The 20078-nt window shown below is 45.5% G+C and overlaps 1 protein-coding gene across 12 annotated transcripts in view; it reads left to right on the forward strand.

The window, feature by feature from the left end:
- PITPNM2 (phosphatidylinositol transfer protein membrane associated 2) overlaps positions 1-20078 on the forward strand; it is a 133443-nt gene that overhangs the window by 81234 nt on the left and 32131 nt on the right. For all 12 annotated transcript variants that reach the window (XM_061466241.1, XM_061466230.1, XM_061466234.1 and 9 more), the window contains exons 4-10: positions 621-835; positions 2430-2551; positions 4197-4430; positions 11210-11533; positions 14415-14510; positions 17704-17808; positions 18661-18731. In XM_061466241.1, coding sequence (XP_061322225.1) covers positions 621-835; positions 2430-2551; positions 4197-4430; positions 11210-11533; positions 14415-14510; positions 17704-17808; positions 18661-18731 — 1167 coding nt within the window. The remainder of the gene's footprint in view (positions 1-620; positions 836-2429; positions 2552-4196; positions 4431-11209; positions 11534-14414; positions 14511-17703; positions 17809-18660; positions 18732-20078) is intronic.

The following is a 20078-nucleotide window of genomic DNA, read 5'->3' on the forward strand; positions in this document are numbered from 1 at the left end:
AAATATCTTAATTAACAGAGCCTAGCATCCAAGCTGTTCTTGGAGAGCTGCTGCCATGCCAGACCACAGGCACCAAGCCCCCAGGTCCTGGGGGTTTAGGTTGTGAAGTAGTCTTCTGTGCTGTGATGTTGCACCAAGTGTGTGTGTGATCCTTCACGCTGATACCACACCACAAGAGTGTGCCAGGTTGGACAAACTCCCCTTTGCCATGTCACCTGCTGATGCAAATGTGTTTGTGCTGTTGGGTGGTTCACAGCTGGAGCCAAGGTTTGGTGTTCTGTGGGGAGGAGCGGTGTGTAACCTGTTACAGGAGCTGGAACTGATGTGTCATTAGGTCTCCATTCAAACTGTCTCTTTGTGTCCAGATCCAGTTTCTTTACAGGATCCTTAATAAATCAAATCTCTGTTCTTGTGTTGGCCAGAGGAGCTTTTGAACCTTTTCCTTTACAGTCTCTAGGTTTGGTAGTCTTACAGCCAGGGTGCTGCTACAATTATGCTGTCTCTATGAAGCTCTGCTCAGAAGGAGTCCTGGAAACCATCCCCAGTGTTCAGGGGCTTTGTAATCTTGGTACCTAAGATGCACTGAAAGGATTAAGTTCCTGAGATATTTTCCCTTTCAGAAAAAGAGCAGAGAGGAGACCTGTGGGGAAGGCAGTGGAGTGGAGATCCTGGAGAACAGGCCATACGTGGATGGACCCGGAGGCAATGGGCAGTATACTCACAAAGTGTACCACATTGGTATGCACATACCCAGCTGGTTTCGGTCAATATTGCCCAAGGCAGCTCTGCGAGTCGAAGAGGAATCATGGAACGCCTATCCTTATACAAGGACAAGGTAAGCACAGCAAAATGTCCAGATCTGTTGCCCTGTTTTAGAGAGAAGATTTGATGTGGCTGCGTGCGGCAGTGGCATCTCTTCCATCTGCAGTAATGTCCTTTGGAGAAAGTGGGCTCGAGTCCTAAATTCTTACACAGTGCTTCACGTCAGGAGTGTGAGTGTTCCCTGGGCTGACTGCGTATGTGCTTGAGGCTCTTGTGGCTGGTGGCTCTAAAATGTGAGCTGTTTTGTCCATCAGAGCGTGGGAAATCTTGAGTGGTTTTTATTTAGGCTTGTATCCTGCACTGCATGTTCTCCTTAACACTGCAGATATCTGCTAGCTCAGTGAAGTTATAAACGTACACGGTAATGGGACAGTTGTCATGTTGAACACTGTCAAGAAAGACAGGATTCTTTTGCTCAAGGGGTGGGGGGGAAGTGTGAGAGGAGAAAGCTTAATAAATACATTTGGTGCTTCTTTTCTGGGAGCTGTCTTTACTGTCATTTAGCTAGAAAATAACAAACCTGCATCTTATGGTTTTCACCCTGAGAAGGGAAGAGGGCCAGAGGCTCTGCAGAGTCCCTTGGGACCTGCTCATTTCAGCTGATTTTGCCTGGAAGGACTTCAGATACCATGGAATAAATAGCATTTATGCCAATTACTGTGGTTTAGAGCATTTGCTCTTTTCTAGGTTTAGAAGCCACATATTGCTGTCAACTTGCATAATAAAAAGGCTTTCATGGATATTTTGGTTTTTATCAGGTTTCATAGTTGTGTTTTAGCTGGTGTCCACAAGTAACGTTAATCTGGGGAAGGGTGGGGAGACAGCGTCTGCACATGGGCAGTTGCTCGTGACTAAATATAATGGAGCTGTCTGACTTTCAAGTGATTAAAGTCCACTTCCTGTCTGCTTTCTATCTATTCTCTTGAAATGCCCATGAGTCAATCAGTTGGCCAGGAAACCTGGTGCTGCAACAGTGCCACAGATTCCAAGCAAGAGCTCTGCTTTCCTCTGGAGAGAGGTGTATTTCCAGGGTGTCTTTGTATTAGTAGCTGTGTCATAAGATAACTTGTTAGTAATAATAGACCCAAAAGTTATCTCCTTGCTGCAAAGTGGTCCTTTAAAAGCAATCTATCCTGGTACAGTATCCTGGAGGAGACATTGCAGGGGTTTGTGAGTGTCTCTGCAAAGTGACACAACTTGGTGGTCCCCTGGGGCTTTCTACTTGCCTGTTACCAGCTGGGAAGTTATTTCTTGGTCAACGAGGGTGCCCAGTCTGCAGTAACTGTGTGGGGTGCATTGGTATCTTCTCACCTGTAATCCATGTAACATCTCATGGGGAGCACACCCCTTTGCTGTGGGCTTGGGGTTATGCTAAGCCAGAGTTATTCCAGTGAAGCCACGTGTCTGAGGTGAGCTCCTGTCTTAAAGAAGTTATTACAGAAAATCTCTTGAATCTCTACCGTCAGTATTTTAAGCGTAACAGAAGTAAAACATGAGTGAGGGCTGGCTTGGATTTGAGGTTGATTTTGTACATCTTAGGAAAGCATTTTTTCTGCTTGGCAAGCCAAGCAGGATTTACTCTAAAGCTGCATTGTTCTCACTTTCAGGTATACGTGTCCTTTCGTGGAGAAATTCTCTATTGATATTGAGACCTACTACAAAACTGATCCAGGAGACCATGTCAACGTGTTCAACCTTTCTCCTGCAGAAAAGAGACAAACCATTCTAGGTGAATAGACTTTTTCTTTTATGCTTTCCTGTATTCTGCTCTTTTTTCGCTTAGTATATCCCATCCATCCTCCCCCTCAACATACATCTGCACCACTGTTGGTGTCAGGCTGGGGGGTAGGGTTACATCAAGTGGAGTGAGGACACCTGAGTTCTCTTCTAGACTTGATGTAAATCACATGGAAATAATTTGAATCCCCATCTGTAAATTGAAGCTGATGCTTTCCTGTCTTATTTGTGCAGTTCCTGAGGGAAGTAAGTCATCTAATGATCTTGGGGATAATAAGTAGAAATAACCTCAGAAGAGGAAAATATTGCTGTATAACGGCGTAGCTCCTTTGCCTGTATGAAAATCAGTCCTATCTGCACTTCTGAAACATGAAGGTGTATTTCATTTTTGCATCCTCCCCTTTTAGTCTTGCCCTCATGCAGGTTAACTCTTCAGTTTCGCGGCTGTCTTTAGAAGATTCAGTTAATGAGCCTTATATATGTAAGGATTTAATGAGAAAAGGCAAAAGGAAACATCTCATAGAAAGGCAGAGAATGGCAAGAGTCAGCTCTTCCTCTCTCTTGCTCCATCGTGGTCCATGCCTGTGGCAGTCCTTGGAGACCTGGCTGCACGGCAGTGAAAGCCACGCAGGACCAGATACATCCCTTGCTCTGAAGCTGCTGCGGCTGGAGAAGTGTTGAGCTCAGGCTGGCTTCTGGCAGTCCTGCGCTGTGCCTGAGCCCTGGGGAATGACATCTAGTGGCTGCTCTGGCTTCTCGAGCGCTGTTGATGTGTGGGACATGGCAGTAACCCCGTGCAGTCCTACTTGAGTGTTAGGTGATTTCAACTTTGATTTGAACGTCAGTTTGACTGTCTGTGTTTCTCAGCCTATCTGATTGGGCTTTCAGTACTGAACAAATAGGTTTGAGTCATGCTGCCTCACTGAGAAGTGTCAGAAGAGCTGTTGTTTCTTGGAAAGTGTGATCCTGCCCTTCAATCCAAACTTCAGATGCTTCTCGTGAGGTCTGGGGTGCGGGTTGCAGGTCTTTAATCTATGTTCATTCACTCTGCTCCTGTTGCAGTTTCCACTTCTCCATCATCGAAGTGTTAATTAGCACTGAAGTTAAACTTTCTGCCTCCCATAGTACATCTGGTCTAACAGTGGCGTGTGAGGAGTTATCAGTAACCTCACTTGATGGACTCCAAAGATAAGATGTGCAGTGGGGAATGTCTTTTCCATAACAGGCCTAAGACAGGGCAGGTTTATTTAACCAGCTCAGCCGAGACAGAGCTGTAGCACTGTGAGTGATATTAGAAAAGCTGAAAGATGGAATGTGCAAAAGATCTTTTTGGAGCTGGAAAGATGGAGTGTGCTGATCTGCCAGGGTGCTGGCGATCTGCTGTGACTGCGGGCAAGCACATTTAATAGGAGCAAAGCCTCTGTTTGCTCTAACTGCATCCTAGTTCCTCTGCTAGAGCTGATCACTGCCCAGCAGCAATGTATAAACAATTTAAATATCAGATGTCCAAGTGTAATTAAAATGAAACGAAGCTGCTGCAATGCTTCTGGTGCTTACTGAAACAGAAAGAACTCCTTAAAAATGGTATTTTGTTCTGGAAAAAGAAATGTCTAACTCTGTTTTTTCGCTTTCTATAGACCCTATCGATATTGTTAAAGATCCTATCCCTCCTCATGAATATAAAGTCGAGGAGGATCCCAAGCTGTATAAATCAGTGAAGACTAAAAGAGGCCCCCTCTCAGAAGACTGGATTCAAGAGTACAAGAACAACCCTGGGAAATACCCCATCATGTGTGCATATAAACTGTGTAAAGTCGAGTTCAGATACTGGGGGATGCAGTCGAAAATCGAGCGGTTTATCCATGATGTTGGTGAGCATTTATAGTCTTGCACTGTTCACTGTCAACTCCTTAATGTTGTTTCTGACCTGAAACACAAAGGTGAGGTCTGTGCAGTGTCTCATATCCCTAAGAGATGGCTGTGAAGAGATTCTTAACTCCTTTGCAGAGCTGTGGGTCAGTTCATGTTATTCTACTACTTTTGGCATGTATGAATCCAAACCACATGTAGCCACTGAAAGGGTTTCAAGTCCTGTGTAGGCAACATCTTGCATTCTCTAAATCTATTATCTAAATCCTTTCTAGATAAGCATTTGTCTGTTAAATTTTGCCAGATCACTCTCAAAATCTGACAGTTTTCCTTATTTTAAACAAAATCCTGAAGGGCTGCTTGAAGAAAGAACCTTCACTTCTGAGTCCTGAGTGGTTCCAGAAACCATTCCCTGGAGCATCCCTAGTTTCTACCTGCCTTGTGACATGGCTGGTGTGGCCATGCCTCTCTGTCCCCCCACGTTGCAGTGTTCAGGGCTCCCCACCCCACCATGGGTCACTGACAGCTCTCAGTTGTGAGTAAATGTGCTGCTGTGAGACATCATTCTTGGGTCAGTGCTTTTAAGGAGGTATTGTTTGTGTCCCAGAAGTAACTCAGTGGAGATGGTGCAGGTGTGGCAGTGCTGACAGCAATTTGTTCCTTGCAGAAAAATCTGTAACAAACTGATGTAGTTTCTGAGCCTTGCCACAAGAGACAGGATCTGTGGCCGGTGGAAAACCTAAAGAATGAGTTAAAAAGTCATTCCCATCTCTGGAAAAGCGCAGAGCTTTGGCTGTCCTTTGACAAAGACCAGGCCAAAGAAAGGTTGCGTAAAGGATGCTACCTGCTTTCTGAACACAGTAAATCCTCCTGCATGACCTCTACAGCTGTTCTTTCTATGCACAAATCTTCTTTGAGGTGCCTGATGCTGCCGTACCTAACGTTATAGCTCCTTTCAGTCATACCATGCTCCTGAGAGCTAATGTGGAAAAGTGATAGAGCAGGGAAGAAAGAATAGTGTGTTCAGCACTGAATAATCACAGGCTGCTTTCTTAAAGCTCCCTTGGTTTTACTTTACCCAGAGATGGAAGTTTTTACCTCTTACAGACTGTGTTACAATTAGCTCTCTGCCATGAGCTCCCTTGGTGCTTCGGTGCCGTGGGTTAATTTAGTGTATACCACAAAACATGGGGCCAGAATAACAACTCCATTGTATCTGTTAAATTAAAAAGAAGCATGTGACTCTTCAGTTGTTCAGAGGTGTTTGGCATAGATTAAACTGTGGTCCCTTAGAAATGTTTCTTTTGTATTTCATGAAAGATTGCCTGCCATTTTCCTCTTGAGTGAGGCTGTGCGGAGATTCGAGCCAGCTCATTGTCTGCCTTTCAAAAGCCTTTCCACTCTGTTATAATGATGGCAAATACTGTTTTTCAAAGTGGTTAAGATGCATAAAACCAGAAAAGTCTTTAAGGCAAGACAAAGTTGAGTGAGTGAAAAATGAAAGCAAAAGCTTTGGATATCTACAGAAGATGTGTAGCTTCCCCGGGCAATGGAATAGCCATGGGAAAGCCATTAGTGAGTTGGAGAAGTGCCATAGCACGTGTACCAAAGACAGCGAGGTGTGAGGATGTGGAAGTTAAAAGATGTGGGCTGCAACATGACTGCCCAGGCTTACATGCTGATCCAAGTCTGGGGATCTCAGCTCACGGCTGAAAGCAGATGGAGAACTTCGTGCGTTGTGCCACCAGTGGCTCTCAGGTGCCAGAGATGTTCTTGGCGTTCCCAGACTCTCCTTGGCATTTTCCTCCTGGTTCCTCTGCTCCCAGCTCCTGCAAATTGTTTCCTGGTGCATTAGCACAGTCTGTGCAGGGTCACTAAGCCAGCAAGAAAACAAAGGCAGAAACCAAGAGCAGGATCCAGACTGTGCCCAAGGCGGGGAAGCAGTACTTATAGCGCACACTAAAATTAGCGAATGGGTAGAACGAAGAACACGTCTGAGTTAAGTGATGGATGGATGGTGGTATGGAGAGAGGCTACTGAGCACATAGGGAGTAACTCTGGGGGATGGTGTTGAAACATTCTGAGTCTCACTGAATGCAAGAGCCATTTTTTCTGATGACTAATTGGGCAGTTACTCAGTGCTGTGACAGCCTGAGACACAGACTGAAATTGTGGGCTATTAGTCTGCTTGGCTGTAATATTTGTATGCTTTCTTACTCCTTTCCCATAGAGTTTAAGTTTAATTGGACTGGCACTGCATAATGTGCTGCTCCCACTTGCTTCCTAATGGTGCACGTGGGCTATGGTTCTTTTGTTGTTACACAAGTGTGTTGACTATGTATGGATTATTGATTATACACTATGGCAAAGTGTGTTCCCATCCCAATAGCCAGAGCTTTGTCTAAGCCACTGTGTCTTAAGCTAAATATGTCCAAACTGTTGCACAGTGATGAAGTGGAAGTGGATTCAGAAAGCTTTATTGCAGAACTTTTGCTTCACTAAAGCTCTAATGAGGAAGTTCATCAAGAAGGGCACTGCCCATTGGGGCCTGCAGGTAGAGTTTTGTCTGTTCAAGGGTAGGCAGGTTGCAATTAGCATGATGCGGATGTGACCACAGGCTTTTCTTTGTGAGTGGTCTGAGCAAGGGAGGGTAGGGAAGCAAGCAGCTATAACTGCAGGTTGTCTTTGATCAGATATACTCAGATAACCAGAATTGTACTGACAAGGTGACTGATAGGGTCTGTAGTAGCTATCAGTGAAATAGTGTTGCACAGGGAAAATCAGGCATCCTTTATCTGCCAGGAAATAGTAAGAGTGTGTTAAAAAATGCTTTGGGATGTTACTACTGGGTACACAGTTGATGGGTATCATAACAGTTGCTTTATGTGGATAGTTGAGGGGGTTTGGAAAGGATTTGGTGGTGGGGTTTTCAATTTGTTTTGGCTTTTTTTGCATCAAGTTTTTGTTACACTTACTGGTTTTACTTCATGTTGAAAACGCAAACCCAAGCTATAGACAAAAGCTGTTTAAATTCAGCTAAAGAGCCCTCTCTGTCCTGGTTTGTCTCATGGTCATTTGCGCTTCCTTCTGTAAGATTACGTTCAACACCCCAGCCTGCAGCAAATCATTTACAAGAGTCATCAGCTCACGGATTCAAGCACTCCAAGTTGTTGAGGTGCTGAGTTGGAAGGCAAGTGATTTAAATGTTTGCACCCTGCTAGACTCCTCGGGGGTGATCCTTCTGCACGACGCAGTGGGAATGGTATAATTAAATCAATGCCACAATCAAGGGTACTTCTGAACTCAAATCTGCACATGCACATTTGTGCATGTGTGGTTTCCTTGGCTTTCTTCTTTTAAGCCGAAGCGTTGTGCACTCCAGAGAAATAATAGTCTTGTTAACTACTGATGTTGCTGAAATGAGCTGGTACCTGCATCCTGATAAAAACCCTCTGCTCATTATTTCTGATTGACCTCAGTGTGTGACTTGCCTGCTGAGACTGTGTGGTTATCCTCCAGTTCTGGGAAAGAAGGCTCAGATGAGCGTGGTGCAGGCTGTGTGGAGGGGGAACAAAACCTACTCTAAAATCCTCTCTGATGAATCCTCCTTCACACCAGAGATACCTCTTTATAAGACCAAACTGCTGGGCTTATTTTGCTCCATGGGTGAGAAGGGAGCACCCATCCCACTGCAGGAGGTGGCAGAGGGGGGTATGGAGCCCCAAGCCTCACCTTCACTGGGCTATCTAACCTGGGATAAGGTGACCAGTGTGGGATGCTGTACCCAACCTGTCCTTCCCAGCCAGCTCCCACAGCTGAAAGGGCTGCAGTCAGCCATGAGGCATGGCTCAGAAGCACAGTGTGTGGGATAGGGACTTCTTGGGCTGAGCAGGAGACATTTGCATCTCCCCTTACTCCAGAGAGAATATTGGAAGCGAACTGGACCACAGATACCTTCAGCACTGTCCCAGTGGGCATCTCTAATCTGTTAAAAAGAGATTGTTTTTTTCCCCAATTACTCTGTTTCCTGGGTCTGATCCACCTTCTCCTTTTCACTTTTCAAATAAAAAGCTTGGTTTTCTCTGACATTTTGATTTAACAATGCTGTAAAACTTGATTTTTTTTTCCATTGCACGAGGGGGAAGCAGTGTCTGGACAGGTGAGGTCAGTCATTTGTAGCAGGGTCTTGAATCCATATAGCTGCGTGGGGGCACTCAGTGTGTCCTCTTGGGTCCCTGCTGCCTAGTAGCAGGCTTCAGCACTGCAGGCTGAAGGTTATTAATTCAGTGCTGCACTCACTGCTGTGCACTGAGGGACTGCTCAAGTTTTCCATCCCTATCAGTAAAGGATTTCTTTCTGCAAGCCATGACTTTTATTTTTCAATTTCTTTTGTACCTGGACAGCCTCTTTCTCTTCCAGGCTTTTTCCCCGTGTTAAAGAGAGATGCAGCATCTCTAACACATCCCAGGTGGAGGCCAGAGGCTAGGAAAACAGTCTCAGTCTTTTTGACTCCATACCTAGTCTGGAGGCACAACAGCCATGAAGCCCTGTAATGCCATCCTGTTTTCAGGCAAACAGGGCTTTAAGGAAGGGTGATTTGGCATGTGTAATCCCAGTGATGTGAGCAGTGCAGATGGGGAGGTCTGAGGGTTAGGGATGAAGTAGTGCAGGTGATTTTTTGGATTAAGTGGAAGAAGGCAGAGGGGAACTTCAGGATAGTTTTACCCTCAATTGGTTTTCATGTTCCCTGGGATTTAGTCCATTAAAGCAAAGATGTGCAGCCAGTGACATCTGTGCCTTTACACAGAGAATTTTGGAGTAGCTGGTGCATACATCAAGGCTGGATCCAGGAGCGCAAGCAGAGGCTGCTGAACCCTGGAATGGAGAAAGCCTTGAGATGAGAGCGAGGGGAGCATTTCTTCCTGTGTCTGACCACAGACTGTTTCCGAGCTGTTTCAAGCCAGTTAGAAGTGGGCATTGGTTATGTGGAAGCCCAAAGGACAGTTGCGGTGTTGGGCGCTGAATTACAGCAAGGGGAATGTTTTCTTGGCTTTCAGTTCGGATGTGATGGGAGGTTTAATCTTCGCCTTTCAGCTCTGCTGATTGTCTGTCATAACAGGAGGTGAAGAGGCTAAAACATTCTTCTGTAGTTCTGCAAAAAGTAATCTGGTGGAGGAAATAACTCTGAATCTCAACTAAGTTTGAGCAGAATTAAGTTGACGAGACACCTTCTTCTGCCCCCAGAAGGTCACAGTCTGCTGGCTCAAACTTGCCTCTCCTACATGGAGCTCCCTTCTGAGAACCAGGCAGAGAAGTGCATAAAATATTGATAGATTTAATTTCACTGTGCAAATGAAGTTCAGGTTCAGCTGGTCCATTGCATTAGCTGCTGCTCTCCATGGCTATATCCTCCTGACTTGTGATGGCTGGTGGCATTAAGAACAAAGCAAAGAGCAGAGCAGGCAGTAAAGTGCTCAGACCTGGCAGGAAATAAACGCATAAAAATAAGCTTTTGTATGTTTTAAAATAAGGGTGAATCCTAAAAACAAATGAGGCATTTAGGCTGAACGTGACAGAAACCATGACAGTGGTGAGATCTAATGTTTCTCTACAACAGGGAAGCACATGCTGCTGGAAATACCTTAGAAACCCTGCCTGCAGTGGGACCATCCAGCTTTGGCCATGCTAGAGAGCTTGATCTACAGCTCTCAACACCTAGATGGTTTTAATGTAGGCTGTTGATTGCTCTGTCTTGCAATAGCAGTGGTGGTGCTGTGACCTGTGGTCTTTGGCTGTGCTCTTCATTAGAGTGAGAGGATGGGTACCCTGCCTGCCAGCTTTTTGGCAGTGTGTTTCTGCTCCGGACTTAGCATCAGAGGATCCATAATCCCACCGCTGTGTTTGGCACGTTCTTCAACCCATCTCTGCCTCAGTTTTCCAGTCATTAAAGATGGGACAATAGTGATTTTTGTTGTTGTTGTTTCCAGAAGGGCTCCTGAGGATTAGTTTGTCAGGGTTTATAGAAGCTTTTAAAAGCACCATTGCTGCTGTGTGCTCCCATCAGTAATAAATACCAGTTTGGAGCTTTGACCTATCATGCGCTTTTCAGCAATAATATTGGCTGAAAATCCCAGGTTGACTACTCTGAAAAGCCTTGGTCATACAATGATGTTAGTCAGTAAGTTTAAGTCTTGGTGGAAAGTTTCTGTGCCCAGTCAGGAGCATTGGATGTTGATATTGAGACAGTTCTTCCTTTCAGAGATGTGATACATTGAAGGTTTTTAAATTGGCTTTGCCAGCTCCATTTTTCTCATGCAGCAGAAGACAGATGCTATCTGCAAAATAAAGCGTCTCTATTCCCTCCCTTACTTTGCTTCCCATCCCATTATCTCAGAAGCTCTTATTTGTGATGCTGTTTTGCTGATATATAGAAACCAGGTGCAGAAACCGGGTTTCCAAGGAGTTTTAGGCTTATCACTGCTCATGTGGGATGTGCTTCCGTCATGTGACAATTATAGTGACCTATGCAGTGTTCATCAAGGAACACTTGAAACTCTTGTGGATAATAAGAATTAAGGATAAGAATTAATAAAATAGGAATTAAGATAAAGTACATGAAGTGACTGATTTGCCATCCTGGCACTTGGTATAAGAAGGTCCTGTACTGCAGTTTATAGCACTGTGGTTGTGATGCTGCTGCCACAATGTCTTGAGCTTTTGGGAAGGGACAAATCAGTTCCTGCTGTGACAGGCACTGGTGACAGGCATTTTGGCTTTGCAGGCTTGCGGAAGGTCATGGTCCGTGCCCATCGGCAGGCATGGTGCTGGCAGGATGAATGGTATGGGCTCACCATTGAGGATATCCGGCAGCTGGAGAAGGAGGCACAGTTGATGCTGGCTCAGAAGATGGCCCAGTTCTGCAGTGAAAATGATGCTGAGCAGCACGGTGTCAAAGAAGCTTCTGGTGAGAAGGATGCTGAAGCCAACACAGTTTCACCTGCTGACACAGAGGATGCTGCTGGTAACAGTGAAACAGCCTCTGGAAGATCACTCACCAAGCAGTGGTCAACCTCTTCCAAGTCCTCACGATCTTCAAAGAGAGGAGGTAAGATGCTGCTGATGACCTGCTTTTCTAACTGCATAGAGACTGGGCTTTGGGAGGCAGGAGTATGGCTCCTTGTGGCTGGCTTCTTTGGGACAAGGCATATTTCTCTTGTGAGTCCTTGTAACTCAGAGGCTTCCTCTGCTGGTGTTGCAAGCTCAGTCTTCTCAGGTGACCCCATTACAGGTTTGGCAGTGTTTCTGGGCATCCCGTTCTTGCTAATCTCAAAAGCAGAGAAATTATATAAAAAAGCAGTAGAAGAGCAAGCAGCAGCTTGCTAGCAGCATTGGGTCTCACAAGACAAACAGTGGCACAAAGAGAGCTCGTCCTTGTTACCCAGGAGCCACTGGTGGCTTTTATAAGGCTTGGTGCTTCAGTGGTGCTCCCTTTCTGGATGTCTGCTGTGTCAGAACTGGCCAGGCTGTGGGTCCCTGTTAACTGCCTCTGGTTTTCCAGGAGGCAGCTACAACAGGAATTCCATGCTCCTTGGCCAGACTTAATGCATTACTACATGCTGTTCATTTCAAATGCAAGTGCTTGGCTCCAGCGGTGCTGTGGTGTAGCTCACACAGCAAAGTCCCCCCATTAGCTACTAGGGAGATTCAGGCAGGTACCCCCAAAAAAGGTGGTTGAGGGTACCTGCTGTCCACTGGTGATGATGTGCTGAGCTGTTCAGAAACCAGACCTCACAGCCTGGGATTAGGTGGGACCATGGGTCAGGTTTATATTTCCTTTTGAACACCATTGAGGAAGCTTTTGGGATTTTGCTGTTAAAGCTGCCTCTGTGGATGCCCTGTAAGGACTTGGCTTTGACTCCTGGATGTTGTCATTCACCTCCCCCTGTCAGTTACCTTTTTTGCTGGAATAAACTCTCCCTTCCTCAGACCATTCTGTACAAAGGGGTGAATCCCCAGGGAGGTACAGACAGAAGGCTTGAATCTCAGCAGTTCCCCCTTCTCTTACAGCAGGGTAACAGCTCTCACAGTAAGAGGGCAAAAACATCTTGACTTTTCTGAAAGCCCCAAGGGGCAGCATCTCCTGCAGTGCTGGTGGAGGGGGACACTTGGGTGATTGAAGCTTCTCCATCTCTCATATGCATTAAATCCTGAGAGCTGAGTCTCCATTTTTATTTACCACTCCATTACTGATTCCATGGCGGGGTGAATGAGAGATGAGCAGTAGTTTTACCTTGCAATGACTCACTGGAGTGAGCCCCAGGGAAGAACCTACCAGATGCTTCATAAATCAGTGTATAAAGATACAAATGCCGGCTCCTTTCCTTGCATCAGGATTTTATATTGATGTGCCCATCTCTTATTGTGCTTTTTTTGTTACGAGCCCCTTCTTCCAGTGCTGATGTGTTCATTGGAAGCTGCAGTTTTCAGACCTCTTAGGATTTCGCCCGAAGGCTTTCACTGGCAGCAAAGCACGAATTTTCTTTCAAATGCCTCGGTTTTTACAAGAAGAAATAATGAAAGAAATTAATTGTGATGTGCTGGGAAGTACGTCACGCAGATATTTTAATCCTCCTTCATGCTGGCAGCATCTTAACACATGGAAGCAAGGAGGGCTGCCTCGGCTCACCGCTACCTCCAGCTGACAACAGCAGCCCCCAAGATCTTGGTTCTTTCCATCCCACATGAGACCTGTGGTGACAGCACGACCCTTGTCGCCATCCCATATGTTATTACGTGCTCTATTTTTAGCAGCTATTATACGAGTGCCTTGACGTCACTCCAGCGTGAGTGAGCTCTGCGCTGCCAACCTCCTTGCTTGCTGCTGCCTCAGAGGTGGCTGCTGGGGTGGTTGGGGGCTGCTGAGCTGCGTGTAGATGGCTCTGCACAAGGGGCTCCAGCCTCTTTCCACGTGACAAGCGGGTGGCAAAATCAGGATTTCACTTAACATACTCGATGCCGTTGCAACAATAGCATGAAATGGCTCATGCAGCTGTCACAGCAACCAAGAGCCTTCCAGCATCTTTGTGTATGCTAAAGGAGAATTTGTCAGCCTCCTCGGGGCTTTGCTGTGTTTAGGTTTTGGTGCCTGCTGCAAGTGCTTTGTGTGTGCTGTGTGATCGAGGGGAGAAACTGTCACTCTCCTTGTGCTCCGGGCACTGCTCCCTTCGGCTGTTCTGTACCAAGTTCAGCCAAGAAGTGTTCAGGCTCATTCCTAAAGTAGCTGAAATCAAAGAGAAAAAGCAAAAGGCCATAATAGGCTTATATTTAGTGCAGGGCACTCTTGAGGGGAAAATGAGAGGGAGCAAGTAGGTGTGAGAGCAGAAGGGCAAACACGAATCGAAAGGACCGTTGGGTTTTCTCCTGTCTCCATCAGGACAGCCGCTCTGACAGCTGCCTATGAAGGAGCTGGATAGCATGTTGTTTAAATCATTCAAGTTTAAAGTTTAAATAGATCTCTAATCCAATTTGTGTGGAAGCAATTTCCTTCCAGAAAACAGATTTATTTCTAGCCAGGCTGCTCTGCTGAGCTCCCCACCCGAAAGTTAGCGAAGCAGGGGCATGGTTTGTGTGCTGCTCAGAGCTTCCAGCCAGCCTGCATCCTTCCTAATGCCAAACTTTAAAACCCAGCTGATTTTTCCACGTCCTCCTAACAATTATAAATAACTGCCATTCAGAATAGCACAAGAGTGGTACAGACAGCTTGCTTTAATGTAGCATCTCGCTGTCAGGTTCTCCCAACAGTAAACAAACAGGAGCTGTAAAGCAGTACACTGACATCACACCAGCATCATCGGGGTTTTGTGTTTTTAACATCACAGCAGCCAGTTTTCATAGAGAGCACAGGACTTCCTCCAGCAAAGATCATGTTGGGAACTCTCTGTCTTGTCGGCGACGCGTATCGCATAAGGCTGGTTTGTGTTTTGCAGCGAGTCCCTCACGCCATAGTATCTCGGAGTGGAGGATGCAGAGCATTGCCAGAGATTCAGATGACAGCTCCGATGATGAATTCTTTGATGCACATGGTATGTGAACCCTAAACCAGCGTTTGTTTCCTGACACGGTGGGGTAAGAGAACGGAAGGCATGAGGGTGGGGGGTGAGAGGGGAAGGAAGCGAGACCTTTTTGCTTTGCTTGAAGTCTTTTCCTTTCTCACCAAGATACGTGCAGCATCAGTGCAGCTTCTTCAGGCATCCTCAGCATCACCCAGCAGATCCTTACATGTAACACAGCGACATTTCGGATTCGGTGTGATCTATTTGAAGGGATCTTGAACAGTCTTAACCTTTGGAGCTGGGTTCTATTTGGTGCACATGAATGTGGGCAAAATCCAGCAGTACTGATTGTGCTGTGGGTGTGTCCTGCGAGTCGGATTCCTTCTGACTGGTTAATTTTCTAATTTATTTCTTAATCAGTAGGGCGTGTGATTGATTGTCCTGTCTGGGCCTGAAGAGACCCAAGTTTGCCTTTCTTAACTCCTTATTCTCCCTGTCCAAGCAATACAATAGTGAATGTAACAAGGTACCAGAATTAGCCAGTGTTGACTCCAGAATTCTCAAAGCAATGTTGAATACCTGTGCTAGGAGAAAGCTCTGGTTTTTCTTTCTTTCTCTGTGCATGTATGTGAGAAGAAGCTGTGTTCCACTGCACTCGTTTTATATCTTGTACTTAATGCATACTTAAGCCTGAAGGGCTCTGTCTCTACTGACAACAGATGGACTCTTCTCCGGGCTTGTAATGCTAATCTAAGTTAGATGGCAACGTGTGCTGATGAAGTTGGTGACCTTTCTGTGAAATGCAGTTGTTAGAAGATGACACCCCAGTTTTGCCAGGCAGAATTTCACTGACATTCAGCTAAAGTTCACTCTCAGAAAACATACAGTATCGTGTTCCACAAGAGTTCCCACATCCAGTATTTAGGTATGCATTGCGGGTCAGCAAGCAGCATGCTGTTGTGGAGTAGTGACTTGTACAACAACAGCTTAAAGGGCTGGGATGAGTGCAAGTCAGGGGATGAATGTGTCTCTTGCCTGCAAGGGAGAAGGGCCAACTTAGTTTATGTGTCTCTTATTTATTGACTTACATTGCACCTACAAAACCCGTGTAAGGGATTTATTGCTGCAATATATATGCAAGAAAAGAGGAGTGAGTCATCAAAACAGCATCATTTCTATCCACCTGCTTTTTTGCCTTTTTAATTAGTGATAAAACTGAGAAAGAGACAGCTCTGCCTGGGATCCAGGGAGACCCTGACATGCTCTTAACAGGCCTAGGAAGGAGGATTAACAAAAACGAGCCTTGTGCCACAGTTGGTATCAGCATCTCTGTTGCAATACTTCTAGGAGCTTGCTAACAGAACAAGCAGCTCCTCTTCTGGTGGCACTCAGCATCTCCAGCCATTTACATACAGCTTGTCCTCTGCAATCCACACAGTTGGGTTTGAAAATCTGCCACTCCTGATGGGATTTTGGCTTCCGAGTCGAATCCTTGATGTGTGTGCTGTTCAACAGAGCCCTTCCTTTGGGAGGGACCTCTTGTTGCCCCTTGGCCTGCAGATGAAACGTCCCAGCTCCAGGTCTGTGAGCAGCGATGAAGCCACGGCTTGCTGCTCATCCTGCCAGAGAGGCTTCTGGGGTCGGTACCATGGGAACTGGCACGGATCAGGATGTGAGTCAACACCAAGCAGAGTTCCTCAGAAGTGCTTCCCATACACACACACATTTCCTCCCAGAGCAGTGGGAGTAACCTGAGCCCGAGAACATGTCTTGTCACTGGCTTCCCACTCATCCTCATTCACTGGCATACTCTGGTAAAGAGAGTGACAAATACAGTAATATCTAATATCTATCCTGTAATAAATGCTAATAACGGGAGTAATATCCCGTTCAGTGATCCCTTGAGCAGCAATAAGGGCTGTAATTAAACCTCTCAAGGAAATAAGTTTAATATTTAGATTAAGTTGCTGGAGGAGCTTTGAGTGCAATCTTCCTCTTAATTCTCTGCCAGCATGTGTGTTGCATGCCTGTGCTTTCCACTTGCTCCGAACAGGTAGCTCCACACTCCTTTGTGCAGGGAAATGGGGATCGACTCAGTTTTTGCTGTAGCTGAAAAAGGAAATGGCATGCTGATTGATGTAAAGTTAGTCCCTTTTATATATATATATTTAAAGCTGTTGCTCGTATCTGCTGAAAAGATGAATACATTTCATAATCTTTTTGTTCCCCATCCTAGGATTCTTCCAACCAATTCTTTTCTTAGCCACTGTACAGCAACAAGAAAGGGGGAATCCTAGTCTGGGACTCTGAAGATCGTAGCTTTTAGATCTTCAAGACATCTGCAATTACTGCTGTTATTATTATGCTTATAGCTCTTTATTAAATCTGCAAGCCCAGAATTTTCAGGAGAGAAATACTAAGCACAGAACAATAAACAAACCTGTCACAAATCCTCTGATGTCTGCTGTAGAGCAAGGCTATTAATCATGCTTATGTTTGGATACTACCGTAGGGTGTTTTATAGGGTCTCTCCTTTATACGTCTCTTTAATTACACTTCTAGGAATGTAATATTTTTGGGACCCTTATTCTTTATCAGCTGTGGTTGAACGGAGCCAGGGGATTCAGAAGATCCTGAGGTAGGAGGGAAAGGGCAGCCACGTGCACTCAGTGTGATCAAACAAGTCTCATCTCCTAAGGAAATCAGGCTAAAGATAGCCTGGGGAGTTCACATTTCCTTTATTACTCATGCCTTTTTAGGTATTCCATTCTATTAACAACAGTGATTCTTGTCGCTACCTCCCCCAAAGACATAGTACAGCTTTCAAATGGAACTGGGAGGATCCCAGCAGCAAATGGTGCTTTGTCTTCTCCTGTCCAGGAGCATTCTGGCTGCGTTAGCATCATCAGGAAATCTGGCAAGGAAAACATCAAACTTGGTACCTGAGATGGTAGCATTAGAATCCATGTTATTTTTAATCTGCTTTGGGAGTTTTCTTTGTTAAAAACGTACAACTAAAACATTTTGTGTGCTCTGCAAAAGGTGCTTTGGTTTCTATATCACAAAAGCTGGTAAAATACCTGTTTTATTATGACATGAGCCATCCAAATGTTCTTAAGACCACATAGGGTTACGGGGCCTTACTTTTATTTAAAATCCTCTTCTGTGCTCTTGTCTGTATATTTGTGTGTGTGACTCCAAAAAAATCTGTTCTGTTTTAAAGAGGACTTGTCTGACAATGAGGAAATGTTCCCGAAAGAAATAACCAAGTGGAGTTCCAATGATCTGATGGATAAAATTGAAACCCCCGAATGCGATGATGTCCAAGGTAACTTTCTTTTAAATCAAAACTGCATGTGCTGTTTTACAGTGTTTCCAAGCAATTGTTACAGCCACATTCTGACAAAGGTAAAACTTGTTATCCTCATCTCACAAAAGAAGAAGCTGAGACAGAGCATAAAAATGCCTGCCCAGTGCTGCTGAAAAAGAATTGCCCAGTTGGAATTGGGATGGAGAGCTCTTGATTCTCTTTTATTGTCCGTGTTGGTTAGGCTCCTTTGTGCGACAGCCAGGGTTCGCTTGTATAATGATGAAATATTCTGTCTTGAATTTCCCCTCGCTTTTCTTTCCTCTTGCTCCATCCTTTGTTCTTGTCTGTATCTGCCTTGGGTTTATTTTCTGCTCATTGTTACTACATTTGGAAAGGAAGGTAGCTCCTCAGGCGTGTAGCAACGCGGTGGAAGATGACACTTTCTGGTACAAAGTCTTTCTGTGTAGGCACAGACGTGTGAGCGCATCAGATCTCTGCTCCCCCAGCACAGTTCAAGCAATTCCTTTTATTTTCCCACAAACCAATCACTTCTGACAAGTATGCAGGGATTTCCCATTGTTGCCATCCTTATTAAAGCAGCGATACTGGGTTGCTGTGATGAGAGAAATGCTAGCTAATGTCCTCAGTGCTTACCGAGCGAATGAGAAACTGCTGGAAAATAAGTGACCCATCATTGCTCAGGCTTCCTAGGGGGGAAGGAGGAGGGAGGGGAGGGCAATTTGGGGAAATCATTAAGGAGATGTGAGGCAGAAGAGGCTGAGAGGCACTGGCACAAACAGTGTCTTTATGGAAGAGTGTCTGCCAAAGAGCATCTTGCAGCGCTGATGTTTTAAACCTCTGTGCTTCCAGGTGACTTGTATCATGAGACATCAGCAGAGTACCACGTTGGCTCCAGTGTGGAGAGGCTCAGCATCATTGAAGTAAGTGCTTCAGTTTCTTGTAATGAGATCCTTTGTTGCTGGAATATGTCTCTGTGGGGTAAATGGCTCCCTTTGCTGTGAGCCCTGTCTTGGCTTTGTGTGTCATTCCGAGCTGCACCAGCATGCTGTGTACTTCATGGCTAGGTTGAAGGGATTATTTCCCTTGTCTTTTGAACATCATATAGAAAATGCTCTGTAGTTTGCAGGCAGCATCAAGTATCCAGCTGGAAAAAAAGACTAATCCTGTGGGGATAAACTGCAGGCTGAGGCATTGCTGGGTAGAGCTATCCTGCTAACGCTGAATGAGCTAGCATGGATGTGGAAGCAGGAGAGCCATGTTACTGCAACACCAAGGTGCAGGCTGCAGTGCTACAAGTGACATAGCTTGGCTGTAGCCCTCTCTTTGGAGCTGCTCAGGTTCTTGTCTGGAAGCCAGTTATAGCATAGCCTATATCAGCACTCTGGATAACATAATAAATAATAACACACGCACACCCTGGCTTTCTAGACTTGCATATAAAGGCTTTTGCCATTCAGTGTCCTAGTGAGACAATGCATCTAGGAATGGCTGTACTCATCCTACCCTTAAAGTATCTGCCTGTCTGTGCTGTGGAGATGATGCAGCTGTTTGCAGAGAGGGTGGTTGTATTACTCTGTGTCAGGTTGTAAGGTTGTGGTGGATTGGCTTTTTTGTAAGAGACTAAGAGCCCAAGGGCCACGGGGAGAGGATGGGATGGGAACTGCTGTAGCCACCTCAAGATCAGCAAGTCACAGCTCTAAGATTTCTCTTAGAGCTCAAGATGAGCTGGAGAACTTGTTGTCTTCTTCAGAGGGCTGCACAAACTTCTGCCTTCATTTTAGAAAAAGAACAGACTTCCAACTAAGGTGAGAAAGACAGAAAGACAAGCATTTGTAGTTGTTCGATCTGCTAAAACAGTATGAAATTCCTAGCCACCGTTGCACTGATTTTCAGGTTCAGAGGCTCCATCACCACAGGGTAGCTCAGGAATGGGACTCCAGATCTTACAAGAAGGTTCTAAATGGCCACCTCCACCCCTGAACTAATCAGCAGAGCTCCTTGCATATTCCCCACTTCCTTCAAGAGCAGAGGTTAATGAACAGATGGCTGCCTCCAAATGACTGCTGATAAACTTCTGGATGACCTGAGCTTGGTGACTCACGTTGTTCTTCACATGAGCACTTAAAACATTTGTCTGAAAGCAAAAGTGGTGCTGAGAGTGCTCCTCCCATGCCTCCAGCTGGGCAAAAGTTCACTTTGCAGGCGCTGTAAGCTGACATCAGAGGAGGTTTAAAGAGCAGGCGTTAATACACTGTAATGGTACTAAA

The sequence above is a fragment of the Pezoporus flaviventris genome, unplaced genomic scaffold, assembly GCF_033815535.1.
Source record: "Pezoporus flaviventris isolate CSIRO_AGI_PZ_B2104156 unplaced genomic scaffold, CSIRO_AGI_Pfla_v1 ptg000041l, whole genome shotgun sequence".
NCBI classification, from domain to species: Eukaryota; Metazoa; Chordata; class Aves; order Psittaciformes; family Psittacidae; genus Pezoporus; species Pezoporus flaviventris.